The sequence below is a fragment of the Drosophila elegans genome, unplaced genomic scaffold (assembly GCF_018152505.1).
Source record: "Drosophila elegans isolate 14027-0461.03 unplaced genomic scaffold, ASM1815250v1 contig_149, whole genome shotgun sequence".
In the NCBI taxonomy this organism is placed as follows: Eukaryota; Metazoa; Arthropoda; class Insecta; order Diptera; family Drosophilidae; genus Drosophila; species Drosophila elegans.
Window position 1 is genome coordinate 26,698,586 of NW_024545513.1, and position 12,068 is coordinate 26,710,653.

The window sequence follows — 12,068 nt, forward strand, 5'->3', positions numbered from 1 at the left end:
ACAAATGTTGCAATCAATATACATAAACAAGTGCTGGTAGCACAGCTCAGTTTTTCGCGTCACCAATGTGAATATAAACGCCGTTTTATTAAGTTTTAATTTTAATAAAAGCGCCACTGATTTCTTTTATGAATCAATAAGTAAGTCCATTTTGCTCATTCTTATTGGATACTTATGAAGTTCATGTCTCTACAAGTTCATTATACCCTTGCAGAGGGTATTATAATTTCAGTCAGAAGTTTGCAACGCAGTGAAGGAGACATCTCCGACCCTATAAAGTATATATATTCTTGATCAGCATCACTAGGCGAGTCGATCTAGCCATGTCCGTCTGTCCGTCCGTTTCTACGCAAACTAGTCTCTCAGTTTTAAAACTATCTGCATGAAACTTTCCCAAAAGTTGTATTTCTATTGCAGGTAGTATATAAGTCGGAACGAGCCGGATCGGACGACTATAGCATATAGCTCCCATAGGAACAATCGAAAAAATAAATAAAAAAAATTATAACTTTGCTGTTTTTAAATTTTTCTTTTAGTTCTTCGACATATAGTAATGGATAAATATTTTAGAATTACGGTTTAAATTTCATCAAAATCGGACGACTATATCATATAGCTCCCATAGGAACAATAAAAATATATAAAATAACTATCTAATAATTGAGCTGCAAATCATCATAGCTTCAAGTTTTTAAACACATACGCAAGTAAATCATAATTTTAATGTTTTCAAAAATATTTAATTCTTGCAATAGCTGCAAGAGTATATGAACTTCGGCTTGCCGAAGTTTGCTTTCTTTCTTGTTTATTATTTATTGGTTTTAATGAAACTAGTTTTAACTCTAGCAAAAAACGATTTAAATACAAGTAGACGATATTAAGTACGAAATATTTGATTTCTTTGATTTTATTACTGGTTTTAATAAAACTAAAGTAAGATATGCCTTTTCTTAAAATTAAAAACGAAATTCATTAAGTTATGGAGTATATTTTTTAAAATATTTGATTGATTTTGTTATTTTCAAAATACAAGCATAACATATTTTATTTCTTGACTTCCTTGCTATTTTTGCCGTAGACATCGCGGTATTCGGGATACTCCAGCTTGCTGATATTTCGGAGCTCCCAGAAGGCCTGCTTGGCCAGCCAGTGGATGACGGGGCCGTTCCACTCCTTTAGGATTACCTGGTAGTTCCTATCGTCGGTGTCCGTGGACTTCATAACCCGACTGAAGCTATACCACATGTAGATCATGCAGCGCAGCCTGTAGATCCACAAATGATTGGGCACCGAGCGAATAATGTCCTGCAGATTTCCGAGGAGAGTGTGGTCCATTAGGTTAAACACCACCTTCATATTCCCCAGATAACTATTGCCATTCCTGCTCGTTTATCGTTTATCTACATCGATATTTCGGATATCCTGCCACCAACGATCCCAGCTAGGATAGTCTCTGCCCCGATAGACCTTAGTCCACTCCTTGCCGATGTTTTCCCGAAAACGACTGGACAGAAAACCGGTAGCATTGTCCTTGCCGCCGGATTCCTCTTCCATGAAATTCATATCAAGGGTCATGTCGTTGTATACGTGCTGAATGATGGGCACATCCTTGGATTTCTTCGAGCGAATGACATAGTCGGGTGACCTCTTGAAGAACCGCACTGCATAGGACTTTGATTCCTTTTGGGGAAGCTTGCCCACCACATCACTCACATAGGGCATCTTAAATCCCGCAATTGTAAAAACCTTAGACAACAACTCTTGAGTCCTGGGAATTGGCTCAACTCTGCGATATTCCAACGGCTGTCCTTCGGTACCAAAATGTTCATTGGTAAACTCACGATGATTATCAAATCTCGAAGGTGGCTCACGGCTCATACTCATGGAATGTTGATTACCCATCAACGGTTCGTTGCGAAAAGTTGGTTCCTGAATGTTTCGAAAACCCATTGGTTGTGAAAAGTTATCATTCGGAATAAAACGCTCGGCTCACGACTTCCTGCATACGAGTTTGGAATAAACTCATTGGATTCACGACCTCTGGGCCGTTGATTCTCAAAGTTTCCATAGCCCATCATGTTGGTGGACAAATTGCGATCATACATGCCAACGGGAGAGAGATTGCGTCTGGGACCGGAGGAACTCCAATCGAGATTCTGCGGCGGTGGAGGAGCATTGCGACTCAAACCCAATTGTCCACCAGAATTGTTTCCATTCCAGCCGTACATATCACCCATTGGACGTCTTAGTCCATCATCGGTACTACGGTTACTCAGATCGAGATTTTCAGGAAAATTGCGCTGCTTGATTTTCTCTATGGCATGGTTAGGCAAAGGCCTAGCTCCACTTATACTCATCCTCTTAAGATTCATAAATATATTAATTCTATATTATTTGAACTATTAATACACCCAACAGCTTACACGTTTCATTATCGGCCTACTCCTTAGCGAAATCGGCATCATGTTGCAAAGTACTTTTAAAAATTAATTAAAATAAAATTATTTTCTTCTTTTGCGGAGAATTCCAAGAGCATTCAAACGCTTTGAAAGTGGAAGTCTAAAAAAACAAAGCTTACTGTGTTCAAGAATAAACTTCATTTTAGTATTAATATTTAAAATTAGTTCATTGATGTGTAAATGAAAAAATCATTTGGATCTTAATTTAATCCTTTGTGCATAAAGTTCATTGTGTAAAAAATACGTTTATAATTTAAATTGCTTGTTAAATGTATTTTTGGCTATTTTAATATTATTTGATTTGATTTGAAATTACCATCATTAATGGATATAATTTGTAAATTAGAATAGTTCAAACATAAGTTGGCCAAGTTTATAAATTCACATCCGCTTCGAAAATTCTACACCAATCCAACAAAGTAGTGAGGAAAATTGTCGGTTCTTTTGTAAATTTTTGAATTTTTTTACACAAACAAAAAATGGAACCCACTTTTATTAGTGCCCTGCTTTTTTCGATATTTTGCCATTGCACAGGCCTCTTTTACAATCCGGTGGAGGCCAGTACGGAATCAACTGTTTTTTTAATTCTCGCCATAATTTTGCTGCATAAATTGAAATTGAAGTACAACCTAAATATCATTCAAAGTGTTGTGGCTAAAATCCTTGAGGTTGCGTTCCTTTGTCTAACAATACAAGTGCTATTGGTGGTCATTTGGTTCCCCGTCTTTCGAGCTCTGCAATTCCTGGTGGATGCAATCTGCCAGAAACTGCTCAATGCTGTGAGCGATGAGCGGGCTTGGATTGTGGAGAAAGTCAATCACTCGGCGGTGACAGTGGTTCTACTGACCATGGAATCGACGGTGCTGCTCAAGGGTTTCGAGATCGACGATGTGCGGAAGTTGTTCGGCTCCAAGGACGATTGTCTCTCACCCAGTGTCCTTTCAATTGTGGCCAAGGAGGAGGTGAAAGCCTTTCGACGGGAAATGAAAGAGTTGGAGAAACAGTCAATCTTTCGAGCTGCTAGGAAGTGAAATACTGATGGAATCAAATAAATTGGAGTCAACAGAACAAAAGTATCGTGGCAAAGATAATAAATAAGTTTAATAAAAATTTTAGCAAATATATAATATAATCATTACTTTTATTTAATTTATTTCCGATATTTTAATTATTATAATTTAATGCAATTAAATTTCAATACTTCAAAGGCTTGCTTTTTTTTTTTTCCTATGGGAGCTATATGCTATAGTCGTCCGTTCCGACTTATATACTACCTGCAATAGAAAGACAACTTTTGGGAAAGTTTCATGTAGATAGCTTTAAAACTGAGAAACTAGTTTGCGTAGAAACGGACGGACAGACGGACATGGCTAGATCGACTCGCCTAGTGATGCTGATCAAGAATATATATACTTTATAGGGTCGGAGATGTCTCCTTCACTGCGTTGCAAACTTCTGACTGAAATTATAATACCCTCTGCAAGGGTATAATGAACTTGTAGAGACATGAACTTCATAAGTATCCAATAAGAATGAGCAAAATGGACTTACTTATTGATTCATAAAAGAAATCAGTGGCGCTTTTATTAAAATTAAAACTTAAAAAAAACGGCCCATGCATGCATATTTGTGTATGTACCTACTATGTAGATATAGTTGATAGATATACATTTATATATAAAATGTATAACACACTTATATATTTTTGTATTTTTAGTTTTTTCTTCGGACAAGATAATTGGCTCAATTAATAATAATATTGAGGAGCAAAATCGTAATTATCTCATTGATGCCACTTTTGAAGTTTGTCCTTTTGGAGATTTTACGCAACTTTTTATAATTTACATTAAAAATAAGCAGAAAGTAAATTAATTCTTTTAATTGATATAAAGAGATTATTGTATTTTTTGCATTGCTTTAGATAACGCCGTTTATATTCACATTGGTGACGCGAAAAACTGAGCTGTGAGAAATAGATATTCAGGGATTTTTAGCTCGCACGGTTTCGCAAAACGATCCTCTCCAGAAGTATTATATCTTTAACAGTGTGGATGACACGGAAACTAATTCGGCTGAGCTTAATTCTTCAATATCATCTAATTCCTCAGACGGTTCCAATTTAAGTCAGTTGTCGGATACTGCTATTGTCTGTAACAAATTCGAACATTGATAAATTTTGCTTTTGCGGCCTGATGTTGGGCTTGACCACTGAGCGCACGCAATGTTTACCTCGGCTCTGGCTCGTCAGCAATTGGGGTGTTGTTCTTGCTCAGAAATCAAGGCGGTCTAACTAATTATTAAGAAGCGACAAGCAAAAAACTACTTTAAACACACTTCTACATTTTGGGCTATTGCAGTTGGCCACGAGAGGCCAGGCACTTAACTTGATCTGCTACCGCATCTCCACCTCTGCTGTTAATGAGGCTAGTTTTGTCCACCCCTTCCATCGGCCGTTCTCCCTTCCCTTCACTCCCGGAACAGCCCCTTCGCGGCTTTGGTTAAAACATTAAAACTTAAAACATTATACAAATTTATTTATGAACTAAGAAAGACAATATACTAACGTTTGGGAGCACTCCATAATTTTTAACAGATATATATACATATAATAAATATGGGACAAAATAAATAAATCTTTATGGACGAGGCAAGGAATTTGATTTGGTTAGCTAAGAACCTGACCATTTACGATATTCGACTACAAAAAAAAATGCAGGGTGATTCGAGTTATCTCTGTTTCTTTCCACTCAATAGTTTTAGTTATATTTTTTTTTCACTTCTTTCTCTTTTCCTTTTGAAGGTTAAAAAAAAGTGATTGTTTTTTTTTTTTACTCAAAATCTATATTCTTTTTGTTCTTCTTTATTCATTTAATAGTTTTTCTCGCGATTTTGCACTGCACCACGAAATCATTTTGCTTTTCATTTTTTTCTTTGAACAATTAAATAAAAACGTATAAGTTTTCGCTCACCTTGACTATCGCTGCGAATCCAACGAAGAAAGCGCTTTCTCGAATGGTCGCTGAAGGCTGTAAAAGAATTCACTTTTTCACGATTAAAAAATCATGGGGCAGGCAAGTCTGGGGATTATTTCTTTTCTTTTTCTTCAACTTTCAAAAAGGAACTCGAGGCGAATTAAAATTTTTTTTTTGCGTAAAATAACAAATGAACTCAAATCACTCTCACATATTAAAATATAAAAGAAATATTAAAACTGATTCTTAATAACTCAATTTTATCACTATTTTTAAAAAAACTTTTCTCTCTTCTTTTTGGATTTTCTCTTCCTTTTCCTTCCTTTTTTTTCTTTTCTCTTAAACATAAATTTTCTTGATTTTAGGGTTAAATCCTTCCCTCATTTTTTTTTTTTTTGCTTTTTCTTTTCTTCTTTTTTTTTACACCGCCAAATTTCTATTTTTCCGCACTACCGATATATCTTTATCTCTGCCACAAGGGGCCACAATTACTTTTAGCACATTAGTTCGGGTCGGGACAGGGGTGAATTATATAATTTAATATTTATTTCTTTAGCACTTTTCGTCGCCGAACTCCTCCGCTCGCTTTGCGAGGCGGTCGCGTTGCCACTGTCGCCCCTCCCCCGAAGCACTCCAGGCGTAGGCGGATTTCGGTGATCGGCTTGAGTGTTCCCACTAGACTTCGCTTCGTTCGGGCGTTGTAAAAAAAAATACAGCAATGTTGCAGGCCTAATGCGAACAAATAAATTTCTTATTCTTTTGCCAACACATTCTTTTTATCTGCCCTTTATCCCAATAACTCACCTAATTTCGTTGGCTCTATTAACTCTTTTAATCGTTGGCTGGGTATAACGTCTCTCTCCCTTCCGAGTGAAAACTTCTGGCACCATAAAAAAACTTTTACCGCAGTCAACCTCTCTGGTGGAAGGCTCAAAGGGAAAAGAACGCTGGTGCCGCCCAATTATGGCGGCAAGCTTCTTAACAGCGAAAGAATAGAAATGCTCTCTCCAGATCAGTGCTTGACACTTAGCCCTGTTGACCCGCCACATTTGCCACGAACTGTTTCCGCCACCTGCTCGCAGATGGCGCCAGAAACTGGGTTCAGTTTATGCTACCAGCGCTACATGTCCAAATGAACCCATGTAATGTGTGCCTATTGAAGCCTAAATCTGTTTTGCTGCGACCATGTAATCATGTAAAAATCTCCGGCTTATGTTGGGATAAAATTGTCGAAAATATTTCCTTGAAAAATAATGACATAGAAGATGATGAAAGTGGAAATTAGCAACCGAATTGTCCCAGCTGTAATCAGCCTGTTAATGAGGCAATTCGAAATGTTTTTATTTACAATTAAGTAAGAAGTCAACTTAAGTGATGTTAATAAATCCAAAAACAAACAGTTTCAAGTAATACATATAAATGACAAGGTTTTTCTTTGAATCGGGACGGCATGTAGATATGTTCATGGTGGTGAAATATTTATTTTTTATGTCGTTTGCACAAGGGCGGAGATATGTCGTTTTTATACGACAAACCTCCGCGTTGATCAACGGGGGAGTTATGTCGTATAAGAACGACATATTTTCGCGGAGATACATACATATGTCGCGCGGAGATCTGACACTATGGCAGCTAATAACGGCCATTTTGGATGAGTTGTCCAAAATAGGACCAGAAACGACCCATCACGCCTGAATGCGGCCATTAAAGTTATACAAAATACTGAAAATATTTTTAAGACTTTTATGTTAATTATTTAAGACTAAATATAAAATGCATCATTTAAGCTAGGTCACAGCTTAAAATTGGAAAATTTATTTTTATACCCTTGCAGAGGGTATTAAAATTTCAGTCAGAAGTTTGCAACGCAGTGAAGGAGACATCTCCGACTCTATAAAGTATATATATTCTTGATCAGCATCACTAGGCGAGTCGATCTAGCCATGTCCGTCTGTCCGTCCGTTTCTACGCAAACTAGTCTCTCAGTTTTAAAGCTATCTGCATGAAACTTTCCCAAAAGTTGTCTTTCTATTGCAGGTAGTATATAAGTCGGAACGAGCCGGATCGGACGACTATAGCATATAGCTCCCATAGGAACAATCGAAAAAATAAATACAAAAAAATTATAACTTTGCTGTTTATTAATTTTTTTTTTAGTTCTTCGACATTTAGTAATGGTTAAATATTTCCGATTAACGGTTTAAATTTCATCAAAATCGGACGACTATAGCATATAGCTCCCATAGGAACAATCATAAAAAAAAAATAAAAAAAATTATAACTTTGTTGTTTTTCAATTTTTTTTTTAGTTCTTCGAGATATAGTAATGGCTAAATATTTCAGAGTTACGGTTTAAATTTCATCCTAAATTTCATCATCGGACGACTATAGCATATAGCTCCCATAGGAACAATCATATAGCTGCCATCGGAACTATCGAATAATTAAGCTGCAAGTCATCATAGCTTCAATGTTTTTAAACATACACGCAAGTAAATCATAATTTACACGTTTTAAAGAGTATTTAGTTTTTGAAATAGCTGCAAGGGTATATGAACTTCGGCTTGCCGAAGTTTGCTTTCTTTCTTGTTTTATATATTTTTATTGTTCCTATGGGAGCTATATGATATAGTCGTCCGATTTTGATGAAATTTAAATCGAAACTCTGAAATATTCAACCATTACTATAACAGCAAAGTTATAATTTCTTTTTATTTATTTTTTCGATTGTTCCTATGGGAGCTATATGCTGTAGTCGTCCGATCCGGCTCGTTCAGACTTATTTACTACCTGCAATAGAAAGACAACTTTTGGGAAAGTTTTTTTAAAACTGAGAGACTAGTTTGCGTAGAAACGGACGGACAGACGGACGGAGAGGCGGACATGGCTAGATCGACTCGCCTAGTGATGCTGATCAAGAATATATATACTTTATAGGGTCGGAAACGTCTCCTTCACTGCGTTGCAAACTTCTGACTGAAATTATAATACCCTCTGCAAGGGTATAAAAAGCAAGCCTTTGAAGTATTGAAATTTAATTGCATTAAATTATAATAATTAAAATATCGGAAATAAATTAAATAAAAGTAATGATTAAGATATATATTTGCTAAAATTTTTATTAAACTTATTTATGATCTTTGCCACGATACTTTTGTTCTGTTGACTCCAATTTATTTGATTCCATCAGTATTTCACTTCCTAGCAGCTCGAAAGATTGACTGTTTCTCCAACTCTTTCATTTCCCGTCGAAAGGCTTTCACCTCCTCCTTGGCCACAATTGAAAGGACACTGGGTGAGAGACAATCGTCCTTGGAGCCGAACAACTTCCGCACATCGTCGATCTCGAAACCCTTGAGCAGCACCGTCGATTCCATGGTCAGTAGAACCACTGTCACCGCCGAGTGATTGACTTTCTCCACAATCCAAGCCCGCTCATCGCTCACAGCATTGAGCAGTTTCTGGCAGATTGCATCCACCAGGAATTGCAGAGCTCGAAAGACGGGGAACCAAATGACCACCAATAGCACTTGTATTGTTAGACAAAGGAACGCAACCTCAAGGATTTTAGCCACAACACTTTGAATGATATTTAGGTTGTACTTCAATTTCAATTTATGCAGCAAAATTATGGCGAGAATTAAAAAAACAGTTGATTCCGTACTGGCCTCCACCGGATTGTAAAAGAGGCCTGTGCAATGGCAAAATATCGAAAAAGCAGGGCACTAATAAAAGTGGGTTCCATTTTTTGTTTGTGTAAAAAAATTCAAAAATTTACAAAAGAACCGACAATTTTCCTCACTACTTTGTTGGATTGGTGCAGAATTACTGTCACTTTTCGAAGCGGATGTGAATTTATAAACTTGGCCAACTTATGTTTGAACTTTTTTAATTTACAAATAATAAACATTAATGATGGTAATTTCAAATCAAATCAAATAATATTAAAATAGCCAAAAATACATTTCACAAGCGTTTTAAATTATAAACGTATTTTTGACACAATGAACTTTATGCACAAAGGATTAAATTAAGATCCAAATGATTTTTTCATTTACACATCAATGAATTAATTTTAAATATTAATACTAAAATGAAGTTTATTCTTGAACACAGTAAGCTTTGTTTTTTTAGACTTCCATTTTTCAAAGCGTTTGAATGCTCTTGGAATTCTCCGCAAAAAAAGAAAATAATTTAATTTTAATTAATTTTTAAAAGTACTTTGCAACATGATGCCGATTTCGCTAAGGAGTAGGCCGATAATGAAACGTGTAAGCTGTTGGGTGTATTAATAGTTCAAATAATATAGAATTAATATATTTATGAATCTTAAGAGGATGAGTATAAGTGGAGCTAGGCCTTTGCCTAACCATGCCATAGAGAAAATCAAGCAGCGCAATTTTCCTGAAAATCTCGATCTGAGTAACCGTAGTACCGATGATGGACTAAGACGTCCAATGGGTGATATGTACGGCTGGAATGGAAACAATTCTGGTGGACAATTGGGTTTGAGTCGCAATGCTCCTCCACCGCCGCAGAATCTCGATTGGAGTTCCTCCGGTCCCAGACGCAATCTCTCTCCCGTTGGCATGTATGATCGCAATTTGTCCACCAACATGATGGGCTATGGAAACTTTGAGAATCAACGGCCCAGAGGTCGTGAATCCAATGAGTTTATTCCAAACTCGTATGCAGGAAGTCGTGAGCCGAGCGTTTTATTCCGAATGATAACTTTTCACAACCAATGGGTTTTCGAAACATTCAGGAAGCAATATTTCGCAACAAACCGTTGATGGGTAATCAGCATTCCATGAGTATGAGCCGTGAGCCACCTTCGAGATTTGATAATCATCGTGAGTTTACCAATGAACATTTTGGTACCGAAGGACAGCCGTTGGAATATCGCAGAGTTGAGCCAATTCCCAGGACTCAAGAGTTGTTGTCTAAGGTTTTTACAATTGCGGGATTTAAGATGCCCTATGTGAGTGATGTGGTGGGCAAGCTTCCCCAAAAGGAATCAAAGTCCTATGCAGTGCGGTTCTTCAAGAGGTCACCCGACTATGTCATTCGCTCGAAGAAATCCAAGGATGTGCCCATCATTCAGCACGTATACAACGACATGACCCTTGATATGAATTTCATGGAAGAGGAATCCGGCGGCAAGGACAATGCTACCGGTTTTCTGTCCAGTCGTTTTCGGGAAAACATCGGCAAGGAGTGGACTAAGGTCTATCGGGGCAGAGACTATCCTAGCTGGGATCGTTGGTGGCAGGATATCCGAAATATCGATGTAGATAAACGATAAACGAGCAGGAATGGCAATAGTTATCTGGGGAATATGAAGGTGGTGTTTAACCTAATGGACCACACTCTCCTCGGAAATCTGCAGGACATTATTCGCTCGGTGCCCAATCATTTGTGGATCTACAAGCTGCGCTGCATGATCTACATGTGGTATAGCTTCAGTCGGGTTATGAAGTCCACGGACACCGACGATAGGAACTACCAGGTAATCCTAAAGGAGTGGAACGGCCCCGTCATCCACTGGCTGGCCAAGCAGGCCTTCTGGGAGCTCCGAAATATCAGCAAGCTGGAGTATCCCGAATACCGCGATGTCTACGGCAAAAATAGCAAGGAAGTCAAGAAATAAAATATTTTATGCTTGTATTTTGAAGAAAATAACAAAATCAATCAAATATTTAAAAAAATAACTTAATGAATTTCGTTTTTAATTTTAAGAAAAGGCATATCTTACTTTAGTTTTATTAAAACCAGTAATAAAATCCAAGAAATCAAATATTTCGTACTTAATATCGTCTACTTGTATTTAAATCGTTTTTTGCTAGAGTTAAAACTAGTTTCATTAAAACCAATAATAAACAAGAAAGAAAGCAAACTTCGGCAAGCCGAAGTTCATATACCCTTGCAGCTATTGCAAGAATTAAATATTTTTGAAAACATTAAAATTATGATTTACTTGCGTATGTGTTTAAAAACTTGAAGCTATGATGATTTGCAGCTCAATTATTAGATAGTTATTTTATATATTTTTATTTTTCCTATGGAAGCTATATGATATAGTCGTCCGATTTTGATGAAATTTAAACCGTTATTCTGAAATATTTAACCATTACTATATGTCGAAGAACTAAAAAAAAATTAAACAAGAAAGGAAGCAAACTTCGGCAAGCCGAAGTTCATATACCCTTGCAGCTATTTCAAAAACTAAATACTCTTTAAAACGTGTAAATTATGATTTACTTGCGTATGTGTTTAAAAACATTGAAGCTATGATGATTTGCAGCTTAATTATTCGATAGTTCCGATGGCAGCTATATGATTGTTCCTATGGGAGCTATATGCTATAGTCGTCCGATGATGAAATTTATGATGAAATTTAAACCGTAACTCTGAAATATTTAGCCATTACTATATCTCGAAGAACTAAAAAAACAAGAAAGAAAGCAAACTTCGGCAAGCCGAAGTTCATATACCCTTGCAGCTATCGCAAGAATTAAATATTTTTGAAAACATTAAAATTATGATTTACTTGCGTATATGTTTAAAAACATTGAAGCTATGATGATTTGCAGCATAATTATTTGATTGTTCTTTTATGTATTTTTATTATTTGTAT

The 12,068-nt window shown here is 36.5% G+C and overlaps 3 protein-coding genes across 3 annotated transcripts; 2 read left to right on the forward strand and 1 right to left on the reverse strand.

The window, feature by feature from the left end:
- Positions 1-1,901: 1,901 nt before the first annotated feature.
- Positions 1,902-2,501, reverse strand: LOC121467985. The gene is made up of 2 exons (XM_041710822.1): positions 2,424-2,501; positions 1,902-2,360 (listed from the first exon to the last, which is right to left on the reverse strand). The coding sequence occupies exons 1-2, from the start codon at positions 2,463-2,465 to the stop codon at positions 1,902-1,904; spliced, it is 501 nt and encodes a 166-aa protein (XP_041566756.1). The 5' UTR covers positions 2,466-2,501.
- A 437-nt stretch (positions 2,502-2,938) lies between these two features.
- Positions 2,939-3,490, forward strand: LOC121467986. The gene has a single exon (XM_041710823.1). It carries the CDS (start codon positions 2,939-2,941, stop codon positions 3,488-3,490), a length of 552 nt encoding a protein of 183 aa, XP_041566757.1.
- A 6,145-nt stretch (positions 3,491-9,635) lies between these two features.
- LOC121467939 lies at positions 9,636-11,049 on the forward strand. Its single transcript, XM_041710691.1, has 2 exons — positions 9,636-9,702; positions 9,766-11,049. The coding sequence occupies exon 2, from the start codon at positions 10,176-10,178 to the stop codon at positions 10,734-10,736; it is 561 nt and encodes a 186-aa protein (XP_041566625.1). The 5' UTR covers positions 9,636-9,702; positions 9,766-10,175; the 3' UTR covers positions 10,737-11,049.
- Positions 11,050-12,068: the final 1,019 nt, after the last annotated feature.

Bases quoted from the DNA above. Each gene is read 5' to 3' on its own strand.
- LOC121467985 (XM_041710822.1), bottom strand. From the start codon at position 2,465: ATGATGCCGATTTCGCTAAGGAGTAGGCCGATAATGAAACGT. The intron at 2,361-2,423 runs GTAAGCTGTTGG...ATGAATCTTAAG, and splicing joins GTAGGCCGATAATGAAACGT to AGGATGAGTATAAGTGGAGC.
- LOC121467939 (XM_041710691.1), top strand. From the start codon at position 10,176: ATGGGTTTTCGAAACATTCAGGAAGCAATATTTCGCAACAAACCGTTG.
- LOC121467986 (XM_041710823.1), top strand. From the start codon at position 2,939: ATGGAACCCACTTTTATTAGTGCCCTGCTTTTTTCGATATTTTGCCAT.